Here is a 16,076-nt window from a genome sequence, read left to right as displayed (position 1 = left end):
AGGTGTTGTCTTCCCCCAATAAAATGCAATCTTCCTTGGGGGTAGGACCTTTGTTGACTTGTTTTCATATTGCCAACACAACATAGGGCCTGGCACAAAAGAATAACTCTATAAGCAATCCATCCATCCAGCTCTCTCTCTTTCTCTCTGTCTTCCATCTATCTATCTATCTGTATCTATCCATCTATCTATCCATCCATCCATCCATTTATCCACTTATCCATCCATCCATCTTTCTATCTCTTTGTGTCTCTGTCTCTCCATCTATCTATCCATCCACCCATCCATCTGTTTATCCACTTATCCATCCATCCATCTTTCTGTCTCTTTGTGTCTGTCTCTCCATCTATCTATTTATCTATCCATCCATCCATCTGTTTATCCACTTATCCAGCCATTCATCTTTTTTATTAATCCATCTATCCATCCATCCACTTATCTATCTTCTTTTCCATCCATCCAGTCATCTATCCATGTATTTGTTAATCTATCTATCCATTCACTTATCTTCTGACACTAAAGTATTTTTAAGTGCCTACCACATTCCAAGCACTTTGATAAGCACTAAGAATGCAAATAGTAAAAGGTAGGTCAGATGGCAGTGCCCAAGGGTCTGAAGGGCACATCAGCAGAGCAGATAGTAAGTACAATCTGGAGAACCTTCAAGTCCAGTGGTGGAGAACATGGCAAGTCTTGGTAGCCTGCCATCTTATAGAAGGGTTGCAGTTGCATATCTCTCCTAGCTAGTTTTTATCTTGTACATCTGAGCAGTGGGAAAGGTGGCCTCCAAGAATCCCAGGAATGATTTTTGGTATATGAAAACTTAGAACTTAAAAGACTCTTAAAGATGATGCAGTCCAAATTTCTGCATCTTACAGATAAGAAAACTGAGTTTCAGAGAGGTAGAGTATGTCACCCAGTGAGGATAAGGGAAAACCATGATGGGAAAGGTCTTCTAATTCCATTTCCATCATTCTTCCTACTCTGCATCGTCTCCTCCAGTGAGTTGTCACATTCTATCCACCCAAGGAACAGCTCTACCCCCTCCATCTATCCCAGATCAGTCCTGGCTTTCTCAGGGCAAGCTGGACCTGCAGCTCTGCATACAGTCAGCAGAACCCCAACCAGTCTGACTGATTCAAGGATTCAGGTCATTGATCAGGGATGGAGACATCAAGCGTAAAGAAATACTTGGAAGATTTCTTCAAGAGTTGATAAATATTATATCTGTTCTAAATAGTCAGTGGGTTGGAAAAGGGATGGGAAAGGATGAGAACTCTCATTGAGAGTTTTTGCTTTGGTCACTCCTGCAGCCCCACTAATCTAGTGCCCACTTTGAAGGATGCCCACCCAGGGACAGGGCCATAACTAGAGCAGGCCAACAGGCTTTGTCCCCGAGCATTGAAATCTAGAGTACATATTGATAGTACTTTTATTCCTTCAGCAGATAGAAACTGCTAAATTTAGCAAGAATAGTCCAAATTAGAAGCTAGTTGGTAGATGGCAGCTTCCTTCCTATTCCTGTTCCTTCCCTGTTGGTAGATTCCACAGCAGTGATGTCTCGGACCTTGGACCTTTCCTTCTATCATAGGTCTTTGTGTTCCAAGGTCTGAGACCTCTCCTCTAAGTCTTTTCTTCCTACCATCCCCATCCCCATCCCCATCCCCAACCATCACCATGACAAATGAACTTGCCTTGAGGATACCCTTCTTGGTATGTGCCCTAAAGGATGGAACTGTTAGATAATGGCTCGAAACTCCTCTTCAGGAAATTGTGTATGTACATATGATCTGGACCACGCTCTCCCCAGCCATCCACATTGATTCAACTCCTACTGACTGCCAGCACCTCTCTGGGATTGGGCCATACAATTCAAAAGCAACGTGTGCCTTCAGGAAGCTGACTGGGTTTGGGGGAAATGCCAGACAGACTTCCTATAAAAGGAGACACTGACTAGGGATCTCTGAGCTTCCATTTTCTCTTTTATAAAACTGCACCCACCTCACAGGAGCACTATGAGGACAAAACAAGAGGCTCATAGAAAACTTTGCGGTAGAACACATAAAATTTTGCAACCTTTAGAGCTTATTTAAGGAAATATGACCTATTTTCTCCATGACTGCAGACCTACCCTACCTTGCTTTTGGACTTGTGATATAACCATGCGCCATTTTTTTAGGGAACTGCAGAATGGCCAATGCAGAAGAGAAGCTAATGAACTTTCTTCTAAACAAGACTAGGTATAATAACTTAATTCGTCCAGCTGCCAACTCTTCCCAGTTAGTATCCATCTCGCTGCAAGTGAGCCTGGCCCAGCTCATAAGTGTGGTAAGTTTTAGGAAGGCTCTCGTGCCATCGTGTTTCTGGTCTGCATGAAGGCTGGTGAGCTTTGGTAAGCCAAGGTTGGGGGTGGGCAGAGCAGATTTTATTCATTGTCTAACAGGTCATAAAGCCAACAGAAGGCTCTCAGGACTTTCTCTAGAGCTCCAGGGTTCGGGAGGTGACATAAGAAGCCCAGCCCAGAGCAGGGAGTCTAGTTCAAGATCTGGCACTAACTAGCTGGGTAACCTTGGGGGAAATCATCTGAACCATCTTGTCTTTGGTTTCCTTTTCGATTTGCAAAATGGCAGACCCTGGGGATAATGTAACGATTTCAGAAATGTTAGCTCAGGAACACAGCCAGCTGAACCTGGGGTTCCAGGCTTTCAAGGATCAGGATCTCTCATCCTGGGACCTTTGGCAACTCTCCAGCCTAGAGGAGGCATCACCAATTATACCCAGGGGGCACACAGAAGACATGACTTCCCAGACCCACTCAAAAGAGATCCAGAGACCACCATATCCACCAAATGGCCTTGACTTTGCTTTCTCTCATACAATACATTCTTTTTTAACTCTGTCTTCCATCTGATGATTTGAACCCAGGTCCTCCCCACTCTAGACCTGATACTCTATCCACTGGGCTGCCCCTCATACACACATTCTTGTTCTCTGTTCAGCCCTTAGCACAGTGCTTAACACCTAGTAAATGCACTTAATAAATGCTTGTTGAGTGTCCAGCTGATGCTAAGGTTATGGTGGATCTAATAGCAACACACATTTAGATAGTTCTTTTTTAAATTTTATTTTCAATAGATTTTATTGATGTCTTATGTTTTTATATTGCCCAGACTCTCAGAGAACCATCTTTTATTTTATTTATTTTTTAAACCCCTAACTTTTGCCTTAGAATTGATATTAAGTATCAGTCCTAAGGCAGAAGAGCAGTAATAGGCAATTGGGGTTAAGTGACTTGTCCAGGGTCACACAGCTAGGAAATGTCCGAGGCCATATTTAAACCTAGGATTTCTCATCTCCAGATTTGGCTTTCTATCTACTGAGCCATCTAGCTGCTCTGAGAATCATCTTTTATAACAAAAATTTTATTTAAAAAGGAAAAAAAGTTCTGCAAAACTTAATCAACCAATAGGGGAAAAAGCTGACATTATATATACAATGTTCCATACCTGCTGATCCCCTCCCTTTGGGGGAGGAGATATATTTTAAATTTGTTCTTATTTAATTTAATTTAAATTTTTTTTATTTTTAGTTCTAATTCTTTCCCTCTCTTCGCTCCCTCACCTATCCATTGAGAAATCAAGAAATTACAAGGTTCCTGATACATATGAAATCATACAAAACATTGTAGCCCTATTGCCAAAAAAAAGTGGAAAAAAATGTGCCACAATGTACACCCTGAGTTTATCAGTTCTCTCTCTGGAGGTGGATGTTATTTTTCATCATGGATCCTTTGGAATTGTTAGAGATTATTGTATTGATCAGAAGAGCTAAGCCTTTTACAACTACTGATCCTTGTCATGAGATTGTGATTACTGGGTACAAAGTTCTCCTAGAGAGGTATCTCCTTATAATTCTTCCTTCAAGTCATGTTTGATCTTCCCAGTTTTATTACATTCACTTTTGGTTTGGGCCATGTTTGTTATTTCCATTTCCATTGTGTAGATTGTTCTCTTGGCTCTGTTGACTTCATTCTCTTTCATTTCATACAGATCTTTCCAAATACATCCACGTACCATCATTTTTTTAGCTGTTCCCCAATCAATAAATATCTACTTTGTTCCCAATTCTCTGCTCCTACAGAAATACCACTATAAATATTTTGGTATCTGTGGAATCCTTGTTGCCATTGATGGTGGAATCTCTGGGTCAAAGATACGTTAGTCTCTTACTTTACATCATCCCAAATTGCTTTCAGAAATAATTTTATTGGGGGGCAACTGGGTAGCTCAGTAGATTGAGAGCCAGGCCTAGAGACCAGAGGTCCTAGGTTCAAATCTGGCCCCAGACACTTCCTAGCTGTGTGACCCTGGGCAAGTCACTTGACCCCCATTGCCTACCCTTACCTAGGAGCCAATACAGAGTATTGACTCCAAAATGGAAGGTAAGGGTTTAAAAAAATATTTAAAAAAAAAGAAAGAATTTTATTGATTCGTACAGTACCACCAGTTATGCATCAGTGTCTCTGGCTTTACGCAACCTTTCTAACAATGGCTTTTTCAATTGCAGTGTTTTAGGATTTAACATTTCCCTCATAAAATCCTTGTGAGGAAGATATGCTATTATTTTTATTTCTACTTTATATACGAGAAAACTGAGGCTCTGAATGGTTAATTGGTTTGCTCATGATCACATAGATAATTAAATGTTTGAAGGGAAATTTGAACCTAATTCTCTAGACACCCAGACCAGTGCACTATCCACTTTACCAAATGTTTCTATTCCAAGGTTCCTTCACCTTGCTTATATACTGGATCCCTTGGGCAGTCAGGTGAAACCTGTGGACTCCTTCCCAAAATGTGATTTTTAAATGTATAATATAAAATACATACAATTAAAAAATAATCTAATTACATTGAAATAAAGGTGATTTTCCCCCATCCATGTACACAGACCCCCTGAAATCTATCCAGGTAACCCAGGTAAAGGACCTAATAATTGGATAGCAGCAACACTCATTCCCGACTTCCTGTTCTTTGAACTCTGATCCCAACATGCAAGGGAAAATAGGGAGGTTGTGATCAAGGATGCAGCTTGTTACTGACTTGGTGATCCAAGCATTAAGATTTGAGGCAGCTCTCAGCATTTATACACCCTTGTGTGTGGAACGAATATCTGGATGCTGAATCACATTTTCTCTTGGAGTCTTGTTATAATTTTGGATGCATGTTCCCACAGAAATCGTTTTGACACACATAAGGGAGGTAGTTGTGACGGGGAAGATTCCAAGGCCATGACTTCCCCAGGGATACACACAACACAGAGGAACAAGAGAATTTGTGGCTGTTGCTCCTCAGTCATGTCCAGCTCTTCATGATCCCATTTGGGGATTTCTTGGCAAAGATACTGGAGTGGTTTGCCATTTCCTTCTCCAACTCATTTTACTGAGAGGAAATTGAGGCAAATAGAGTTAAGTGACCTTCCCAGGATCATGCAACTAATGAGTGTCTGAGGCCAAATTTGAATTCTGGTCTTCTTGACTCCAGACCCAGAATTCTATCGACTGCACCACCTGGCTGCTCAAAAAATAGGATTACAAGATCCTAAATTTAGAACTGGAAGGAAACCTTAGACACCATCTAGTTCACACCCCTGAGAGTCCAAACTGAGGTTAAGAGACTTGCCCAAGGTCACACAAGTAGAACATGGCAGAGAGTAACCTCTTTCTTATGCTATTTCTCCTTATTAAAATTAGAAAAATGGCCATTACATCTATATATGTTCATTTTTTCCTGGATCCTTCCAACTACCCTGGGGATTGGAGGTGTTATTCTAGAAAAAGTCATCCAGGAGAAATGAGTCCCTGTTGCTAGACTGCTTTTATTATTTGGCCTCCTACCTCTGCCTCAGTCTCCCTTTCTATCTCCCTATCCTCCTATCTCCTTTTCATAGAACTTATCCCCTTTTTATAAGGACTCACCTATAAGGAATACCATCCCAGACATTGGAATTTTAGTCAAGAGTCTTGAGTTTGAGTCTCCCCACTCTGATATGTAAGACAGAGTCAGACAAGTCACCTCTCTTTGTCTTCCTCTGTAAAATGGCCATGACAAATTTTTGGTTTCAAGCCCTAACTCCGTGACTTAACTGTGTGATGAGGTATGGCCTTGGGCAAGTCATTTCATGCAAATATGTAAAAGGTGACAATTTTGTGCCAGGCAGATACTAGGGATATAGAAGCTGGAATGAAAGCTAGTTCCTGACCTCGGCTTTGAGGAACGACAGAGCACTAATAAATAGGAACAAGAGGAAGAGTTTCTGCTCCACTTGAGATAATTAGGTGGTAGAGTGGATAGAATGGAGTCCTGAGTTCAAAATAGTGCCTCAGCTAACCTCAGCGAGATGGTCGAAGTCTCAGTTTTCTCATCTATAAAATGGGAATAATCATAGCACCTGACTCACAGGATTATTGTAAGGACCGAATGAGATAATTATGTAAAATGCCATGTAGATGGTCACTCTTATTATTGTTGTTGAAAGGAACAATTGAGATAATAAAGAGAAGGGACTCTCTGCAAGCCTTAAAGGGCTATTTAAATGTTGTTGTTTGTTAACAGTAACCATTTGCCATAGCCATTTAACCATTATGGAATGTAGGGCAGCTAGGGGGTACAGTGGAGACAGTGCTGGGTCTGGAGTCAAGAAGACCTGAGTTCAAATCCAGTCTCAGACACTTAACTAGCTGTGTGACCCTGGGCAAGTCACTTAACCCTGTTTACCTCTGTTTCCTAATTTGTAAAATGAAGTGGAGAAGGAAATGGTGAACCTTTCCGGTATGTTTGCCAAGAAAACTCCAAATGAAGAGCCAGACATGACTGAAACGACTGAACCACAATAACAAACCATTGCTGAATACTGATTTTGTGCCCTTTTGAGTTTCCCTATCAGAAAATAAAAGGGATGAGCCAGATGAATTCGGAAATCCCTTCCAGCTGCCCTCTCTTCAGAGAGCTCAGGGAGGCCCCAGACACAGGCTCTGGAACCCTGGTGTCAGCTCTGGGCAGGGAGCTGGAGGGAAGACGAAACCCATGTCCTGCCCCTACATCAGCCAGGGACTCCCAGCAAGCCAGAGGACACATCCTAGATCACCAAAGGGATGGTCGATGGATTGAATCCTGGAGAAAAAGCAAGCAGTTGGCTTTCCCCCTCTCAGCCACTCCTAGTTTGCTGAACCAATTAAATCTTATCAGGGAAGAGCAGAAGGCTTGACCAGTGTGGGCTGGCCCAGGGGCAGAAGGCTGCACTGGCTGCCCTCATTGGCTGAGCGAGGCTTTCAGATCAGCGACAAAGCACAGTTCCAAGGCTTTGGCCATCGTCTCTGGTGAGCTACAGTCAGCTGGGCTTCTAGAAGAGTTTAAGGGCAGAAAAAAGCTGCCTCAAAATTCATTTTATCAGGTTGGACCTCTGTGGGTTGCCAAAACCCTCGTGAGTGACGTGAATTCTTGGAGGTCGAGTCACACTTTCTCTTGGAGTTCTATTGTGGTTTTGGAGATTATTCCCAAAGAAATCATTCTGAGGCAAGGAAAGGAGGGAGTGTGGGATGGGGAAAGAGCCCTGGCTCTGGATCCAGGGGTCGTGACTTAGCCTAGTACCTGGATGACAACAGATAAGTCACTTGCCATCCTTGGGCCCTCAGTTTCCTTATCTGGAAAGTAACGGTACTGTACTGGGTGATCTCAGGACAGCTTCTAGATCTAGTGTCCTATAGGTAATACAGGCCATACTTAACAACGGTAACATTTGTAGCAGAAAGGAAGAGAGCCTTGGCCTTGGGGCCAGGAAGATGGCCCACAAATTCTGGCTCTGCCCTTGGCCTTGCCCTAGAAGTCTGTGTGGCCTTGGGCAAGTCACTTCCTTCAGGATCCTGTTCTATAAAATGAGGTGAAGCCAGGTGACCCCTGAAAGGGCACTTCCAGCTCTAGAATTATGTGGGACAGTAATGTCAAGATGGGCAACAATATGGCTCAGTGGATTCAGCACCAGACTGGAGTCAGGAAAATATGAATTCAACTTCTGACCTCAGAAATGACTAGTTGTATGACCCTGGGCAAGTCATTTTACCCTGTTTGCCTGTTTCCTCATCTATAAGATGAGCTGGAGAAGGAAATAGAAAACTACTCCAGTATCTTTATTGAGAAAACCCCAAACAGGGTCATGAAGAGCCAGACATGACTAAACAAATTTCAAAATATCTTTCACCTTCTTCAACGCACACACTGAGGTCTTTGAGCTGACCCAGGAGATGAGATTTTATTAATATCAAGAACTCAAGGAGTGAATTTTCTACCAAAGCAGTTTTTCATCTCCTGGGAAACTTGTAGGCTAGGGAAGTGGCAGTCATAGTACAGTGGAAACACCACCAGCTCTAGAGTCAGAGGTCTCGGGTCCAAATTCTGCCTCAGCCATTTACTCAAGTCACAACTTCCATGAGTCTCCTCTATGTACTACAACACAATACCTCTCACCATCTAAATGGAAGGCAGTATTATTAATAGCAAATGAATGAATGAATGAATGAATGAATGAATGAATGAATGGAAAAAAGAATGAATAGATGAATGAATGAAAGTCAGATAGACAATTTACAGAGTCTCGCCTGCAGGATTAAATGTAGCAGATATGTGGGGTGGCCCCTCACTCTTTAGTGCCTCATTTATCTGGGCAGGTGGACAGCTATTCCTTTGGTGGTGCTGTTACTCCAACTTGCTCTCACATTCTCAGTTCTAGGCTCTTAAGGGGGAAAGCATGATCATGGGGTTGCACTCTTAATTCTCTCAGGATCCTAGGGATAACCCAAATGTGATAAAATACACTTCCCCTACTTATCCTTCTAATTCTAAAACTTCCACTGATATTTCATTTTTATACAACCAGCTGCTCACGATAGTGTCCCCTTTCAATTCTTAAGCATGACCGTTAACAATAAAGCAAAATAAATAATAATATAAGAAGTATTCATTTCTTAAAGCAAATCCATGAATAATAAGTAATTCACAATCCTCACATAAACCTCAGTCACAGCCTTACAAAGTGACTCAGGATTTTGGAGAAGAGGTGCTAGAAGACACATGTACTCCTGAATACATTCACAATTGAGTTTCCTTTTTCTTTCTCAGGGATTGTCAGTATAAGTTCCATATATATAACTCGTGCCGTGAATTGAGTCTTCCACAGCTAAGCCGAGTTCAGTCACCTTGTGCCCATTCCTGAAATGTCAGCCAAACTAATTTATCCACTGAGTGGCTTCTCAGATTCTCTGTTTCCAATCTGTTTCTCTTTACTCTTTAACAGCAACTATAATGTCTATCACTTCCAGCTTCATACTTATATGATTTAGTTTTGAAATCTGTCCTTTCCCCTCTCTCATCTTTCTAGGTTCAGACTTTTGGTCCTCTCTTCAAATGACTCCATCTTAGCTTATGATTTTTAATCAAATTCTCATCTTCTGTCTATAATCAGATAAAATATGTTCGTCCTAAAATCCTACAATAGTTCTGGCATTCATATCTTGCTGGTATATAATAGTTTGTCCCCTTCAAAATTCAGTAATGGCAATTGTCTCACAGAAAAAAAAAGTGGCTTTCATAGAGTTCTTAAAAGACACTACCAAGATTAGAAAAATCTATCTAGGACTCTTCCTACTCCGCCATATTGCAGAGTATCCTATGCTGGAAGCCAGCTTGAAGCTAACCTCTTTCCATGTAATCACAAGAAGGAAGGAATCCTTTATGATCCCAAGAAGAAGAATAGGATCATAGAATCAAAGAAAGAATCTTTGAGAGACCATCTAGTCTGGCCCAATCCCTACATTTTACATATGAGGAAAGATCAGCAAGGTTATGTGATTTGCCCCAGGTCACCCAAAATGGCAAAAGAGAAGCCAAGATTTCACCATCGGTCCTTTGACTCCAAAACCAGAGTTCTTGGTAGTGTGCCATGCTAAATCCAATTTAAGTCCATTTAATTCAACAAACATTTATTAAGAGCATTCTTTGTGCCAGCCTCTGTCTTCTGTACCAGGGCCACAAAGCTAGAAGATGAAAGCATATGGAGTTTTTGCCCTTAATAGAGAAGGCATCAAACATACACAAATTTGATACAAGACAGGACAGAGAAGCACAAAGGATAGATCTGGATAACGAGGGGAAGGCAATTTGAGGAAGGAGAGTTCACTTTGAGCCAAATAGGTCAATGACAGTTCTTTTCCTTCTTTAGAATGAACGGGAGCAGATCATGACCACCAATATCTGGCTGAAGCAGGTAGGCGTAACCAGGGTTTATGGATGCCGAGGAGGTGTTGAGCAAGGAGAAGCCACGGCCAGTGAGCTGCAGGGAAGACTGTAGCCTCGTAGACCCAATGTGTGCCCTTCCCTCTCTTAACCACCCTCCCCCCAGCAAGCTTTGGTTCTTTTTGTTCCTGACTCCCTATTACTAATTATGCCATCATTAAATCTAACTCCCTAATTTGAGGAAGCTGAGGTCAAGATGAGATTGGATGGGAATGGATCAGAATGGAGAGGGAAGAGGCTGGATGCAGTGAAAATGAATAAGAAGCCTATTCCAATAGTCCAGGCAAAAGGGGATGGGGGCCTGAAGCTTCAGGGAGTTTCTAATCCCAGTTTTGAACTTGGATCCACCTTTCTGTTTGGTTCTTTGGACCATGCCCTTTCTCCCTTATCTCATTGTCCAGGCCTGTCCTGTTAATTACTGCTCTCTCTAGCCTGGCTCAGTCTCCACTGACCTCTTTCCCACATAGGGAGTAAAGATGGGACAGGTGGGTGGTCCAAAGGTCTTCCTCTATGATCCTCAGCTTCCCATCCTTTCATCCGTCTAGGACACTGATTTTCTTCTGAATCTATAAGAGTTTGTCCATCTGTAAAATGAGATGGGGTTAGGGCTAACGTTGAATTAGCTCAGGGGTGCTTAAGCTGGGGTCCAGAAATTTATTTTTCGAAAAATATTCTGGAAATTGTATTCCATTATAATTGGTCTCCTCTGCAATTCTCTGTATTTTATTGAATGCATTTAAAAACATGATTCTGAGAAGGGGTTCAGAGGCTTTGCCAGGCTGCCCAAGGGCACCATGAAACAAAAAAGATTAAACACCCCTAGATGAAATGACTGTTATAGTCCCTTAGAGCTCTTTTTTTAACTGCTTAATGTTTTTTATTTTAGGAGAAAAAAATTTTTTTACCTCCTTCCCTCTCCCTCCATGGCAAAAAAAAGGAGCACATCTTTTTAGCTGCTTTTCAGTGTTTTTAAATCCTTATGAAAAATATTTCATTTTAAAACCGAAAGAGCCCAAAGGTTTGTCTCCTTTGAGGATCCTTGAGCCAAGCCTTGCCGCTCAGTTTCCCAGTGAATAAGCACAAGGCAATAATTGGAGGGTAACGCATAAGAAAGATGCCATTCTGTTGAGATCCTTCCATGTGCTTGTCTACATCAAACCAAATATTTCAGGTGTCTTTGGCTAACTGGAAAAAGCTAAGGAAGAAGTTGGGGAATTTGATAAGCCGTGATGAATATCCCTTCCATGTCTCTCCCTGTCCCCACAGGAGTGGACAGACTACCGCCTGGCTTGGAACTCATCACAGTACGAAGGAGTGAACATTCTTAGGATCCCTTCAAAGCGCATCTGGCTACCAGACATTGTGCTTTACAACAAGTGAGTGTCAGAGTCAGCACAGGAAGGGTCCCAAAGCAAGAGCAGGAAGAGGAGTCATTGGATGGCCAGAGCCCAGAGAGCTCTTCTGTGCCAAGGGTCTCATCTGTGCTAAAGAGGACTGGCACTGCCACCTCCCAAACTAGCCAAACCCCTTCCTGCTCAAAGAATTCTAATTCTAAGTTCCCTTCCAGCTCAGACATTTTATGGTCTGAGATCTCCGCATTTCATTCTGTGGCACAGATCTTCCTTTCCCATTACTGAAGTGCCCATTAAGCCCCAGTTTACAGGGTATTGTTTGCAGAGTGGCATTTAGAGAGGGATCTTGGCCATCATTAAATCTAACATCTTAATTTGAGGAATCTGAGGCTCTGAGGGGATTGAATGGGAATAGATTGGATTGGAGAGGGAAGATGCAATGAAATGAATTTGGAGACCATTCTAATAGTCCAGGCAAGAGGGGATGGGGACCCGAATTAGGGTAGCAGCTGCAGAAATTTAAGAAGGGGAGATGTGTGGAATTGGCAGAACCTAACAGCTATTTGGATGTAGGTGGTGAATAAGAGGGAAGAGATAATGCTAGAGCACCTTTTATGCGTAACTGTGACTGTCAGGAGCACTTGCCTGACAACTGTCTGGGGTCCGAAGGGGTAAGGAGAATGAACTTGTTTTGCTCCCCTTATAAAAATCATGATTACTCTCAATAAAGTTGCCTTCTATTGCCATTAGCATCTCTGGCCCTCCTGATCCTGTCTCTTATCTGATCATCTTTGGAGACCCCCAACTGTTTACAAAATTGGATAACCAGAATGGTGGCTTCCTAGGCAGACGTGCTGAAATCATTAGTACATCACCCTGATGATTTATGCAAATGCCAAATAAATGGGCAGGACAGGACTGGAACCCAGATCTCCTGGTTCCAAATTGAATACTAAAGTTCCTTTTCCTGGAAACCCTCCATAGGTCATGAAATAAATAGCAATGGATGAATTGGCAAATATTGATTACGTACATATGTACCTACTATGTGCCAGGCATTGTGCTAGGTACTGGGGAAAGAAATATAAAGAAGGGGTGAAGGAGAGTTGGAAAATAAAATGGGTTCTCTTTTGGAACATATTGAGTTCCTTCTCCCTGCTCACCTACCCTCTCTTATCATCTTTTTGCTCCTCTGCCTTCTCCTCCTCAGTGCTGATGGCACCTACGAAGTATCTGTGTATACCAATGCTGTGGTGTCCTCCAATGGCAGTATTTTCTGGTTGCCCCCAGCCATCTACAAGAGTGCCTGCAAGATTGAAGTGAAACATTTCCCCTTTGACCAGCAGAACTGTACACTCAAATTCCGATCCTGGACTTATGACCACACTGAAATTGACATGGTCCTCAAGACGCCCACTGCCAGCATGGACGACTTCACCCCCAGTGGAGAATGGGACATTATTGAACTCCCAGGGCGGAGGACAGTCAACCCCTTGGACCCTAGCTACGTGGATGTGACTTATGATTTTATCATCAAAAGGAAGCCTCTTTTTTATACCATTAATCTCATCATTCCCTGTGTGCTTATCACGTCCCTAGCTATTTTGGTGTTCTACCTTCCTTCGGACTGTGGGGAGAAGATGACCCTGTGTATCTCGGTCCTGCTAGCCCTAACTGTCTTCCTCTTATTGATTTCCAAAATCGTCCCCCCGACCTCCTTGGATGTCCCCCTCATTGGCAAATACCTCATGTTCACTATGGTATTGGTGACATTCTCCATTGTAACCAGTGTATGTGTCCTCAATGTGCACCACCGTTCACCCAGCACCCACACCATGGCTCCCTGGGTTAAGATACTTTTTCTCGAGAGGCTGCCCACTTTCTTGTTCATGAAACGTCCAGTAAGTAACCCCACCAGGCCCCAGATTGACCAGCGCCGGAGGAGCAAGTCCGAATCCTTCCACAATGCCAGCACAGGCAACCTCTACAAGAATTCCATGTACTTTGTGAATCCCACCTCAGCCCCAAGGGCAGCAGGTGGTACTGACAGCTCGGGGGTTCAGAAAGATTTTCGCTTAAGGTCCTTCAAGAGATATCAGCCAGAAGTGCAAGAAGCCATCGATGGTGTGAGCTTCATAGCGGATCACATGAAAAGCGATGACAGTGACCAGTGTGTAAGTCAGGTCACTCCCAGGGGAAGAAATTGAGGGCTAGGGTGGTAGTCTCCTCTCTTCTCCTAGGCCTTTCCAGAGTTAGCTCTGTCCATCCCAGTTATTCACATATATAACCTACCAAGCAATAAGACCCTAGAAGTAGGGGGAAGCTAGGTGCCACAGTGGTTTGAGAGCCAGATCTAGAGGAGGGAGGTCTTGGGTTCAAATTTGACCTCAGATACTTTCTACCTTGTGACCCTGGGCAAATCACTTCTCCCTCATTGCCTAGCCCTTACCACTCTTCTGCCTTGGAAACAATACACAGTGTTAAATCTAAGATGGAAGGTGAGGGTTTAAAAAAAAAGATCCTAGATCTATAAGGGACCTCAGAGGTCATCTAGTTCAACTCTCATTTTACAGATGAGGAAACGGAAGCACAGAGAGAAATGACCTCCTCAATATCACAAATAGAATTACTAGGATTTGAACTCAGATTCTTTGACCCTAAATTCATCACACTTGTCATTATGCCGACCTGCCTCACAAAGTAATTTCAGCTTGTGTTTCTCTCCTTCAATATTTTCCTTCTCTCTAGTCATCTCTACTGTATATAAATAGCGCGCGCGCACACACACACACACACACACACATACATACACACACACACACACACACACACACACACACACACACACACACACACACCATTTTGAATTCAGTGCTGTCAAACAGAAACTCAGGAAAGCCCAAAATAGCTTAGTGTGGAGAAAGATGTTTCAGCCTAACCAAGTCTTATGAGCAGGAACTTGTTCCAGATGTCCAGAGTCTAATTTGAAACTTAATTAGTCCGAGCACACAACAGCAGGCTCTAATTTGCTGTCTCCTGAAACAGGTCCATTGTATAGCAGGGTCCATTGTTCTCTGTATTAGGGATTCTAAGACTGTCTCTGCCAAAGGTAAATCAGGTCTGTACACAGGGGCCCAGGAAGAGTAACAAATGGGAATGCTTATGCCTGAGCCAGATTCAGTTGGGCAAGGGGAAGATGGAGGAATGAATGGTTAGCATATGGATCCCACATGAGTTAGTACCTTGACAATGGAATGCCTGGGGCAGGGGGAATACATTGGGGAGAAAGCACATCCCTCTGCCCCCTCCCAATATGGCACCTTGAAACAAGACCCTAACCATTCAATCCTAGTTACAACTCTGACAGCAAGGGCAGTTACCATCCTGTAGACCTGGAATAGTGTAGAGCTTAGTCTGGCCAAGACTAGGTAACATAAAGTTATTAGGGGAAAAGAAGGCCAAAAGTTGCCAAGAGAAAGACTATTTTGGAGTAAAACAGCAAGAGTTGTAAGATGGGAACCACAGAATGTCTTTGGGATTATTAAACTCCAAAGCACTTAACTGGAGGGACAGAAGACCTAGGTCCTGATCCCTCCTGATCACCAACTCCCTTGATAACTTTGGGCAAATCATTTCCCATCTTTGGACCTCATCTTTAAAATGGTTTGTAATGTTTTGAGTTGGAAGGGACCTTCTCATGAAGTTTAATCCTCTCATTTTATTGAGGAAGCTGAGGTCTAGAGAGTCGCTATTCTCACATTAGCAATCCCATGAGTAGTGGCAGAGGTTGGATTCAAACCCAGTTCTTCTGAGCCCAAATCTAGGTTGTACAAAGTTGCTCCTATATGATCTCTTCCATTTCTAATCTTCCACATTCTATAATTTGAGGGACTTCCCAACTCTGATGTTCCCTGTTCTAAAGTCCCTCCTAGTTCTGATCTTCCTTGTTCTGAGGCTCCTTTGGGTTATTCCAGACATTCCCTGTACTAAGGTCCCTCTCACCTCTGATGTTCTCTGTTCTACATTTCCTACCAGCTCTGATGTTCTCTGTGGTAACATTTTTTTCAGCTTCCTATGCTCTGTGTTCTACCTCTGAAGTCCTATATTCAAAGACTTCCTTTAGCTCTAACATTTGGGATTCTAAGGGTATGAGCTTCTCTGTTCTATGTCCTAAGGTCCTTTCCAGTTCTAATATTCAGTGATTAGGAAAAAGCATCAGATCTGAAGTCAGGGAACCTGGATTCAAATCCTGCCTAACAACTTGGCTGTCCTTGGGCAGATCACTAGAGGTAGCCAAGCTAGATGGTATGGTGGATAGAGCTCTGGACCTGAAGTCTTGAAGACCAGAGTTTGAATCTAGCCTTAGACACTTATTAGA

The 16,076-nt window shown here is 42.8% G+C and overlaps 1 protein-coding gene across 1 annotated transcript in view; it reads left to right on the top strand.

Annotated features, from left to right (window-relative positions):
* CHRNB4 (cholinergic receptor nicotinic beta 4 subunit) overlaps positions 1–16,076 on the top strand; it is a 38,060-nt gene that overhangs the window by 19,806 nt on the left and 2,178 nt on the right. Inside the window, exons 3-6 of the mRNA XM_044662907.1 lie at positions 2,180–2,328; positions 10,273–10,317; positions 11,613–11,722; positions 12,909–13,872. Coding sequence (XP_044518842.1) covers positions 2,180–2,328; positions 10,273–10,317; positions 11,613–11,722; positions 12,909–13,872 — 1,268 coding nt within the window. The remainder of the gene's footprint in view (positions 1–2,179; positions 2,329–10,272; positions 10,318–11,612; positions 11,723–12,908; positions 13,873–16,076) is intronic.

The sequence above is a fragment of the Gracilinanus agilis genome, chromosome 2, assembly GCF_016433145.1.
Source record: "Gracilinanus agilis isolate LMUSP501 chromosome 2, AgileGrace, whole genome shotgun sequence".
Taxonomy (NCBI): Eukaryota; Metazoa; Chordata; class Mammalia; order Didelphimorphia; family Didelphidae; genus Gracilinanus; species Gracilinanus agilis.
The sequence above is the reverse complement of the archived record's forward strand: the minus strand, read 5'-3'. Positions and strand labels throughout refer to the sequence as shown.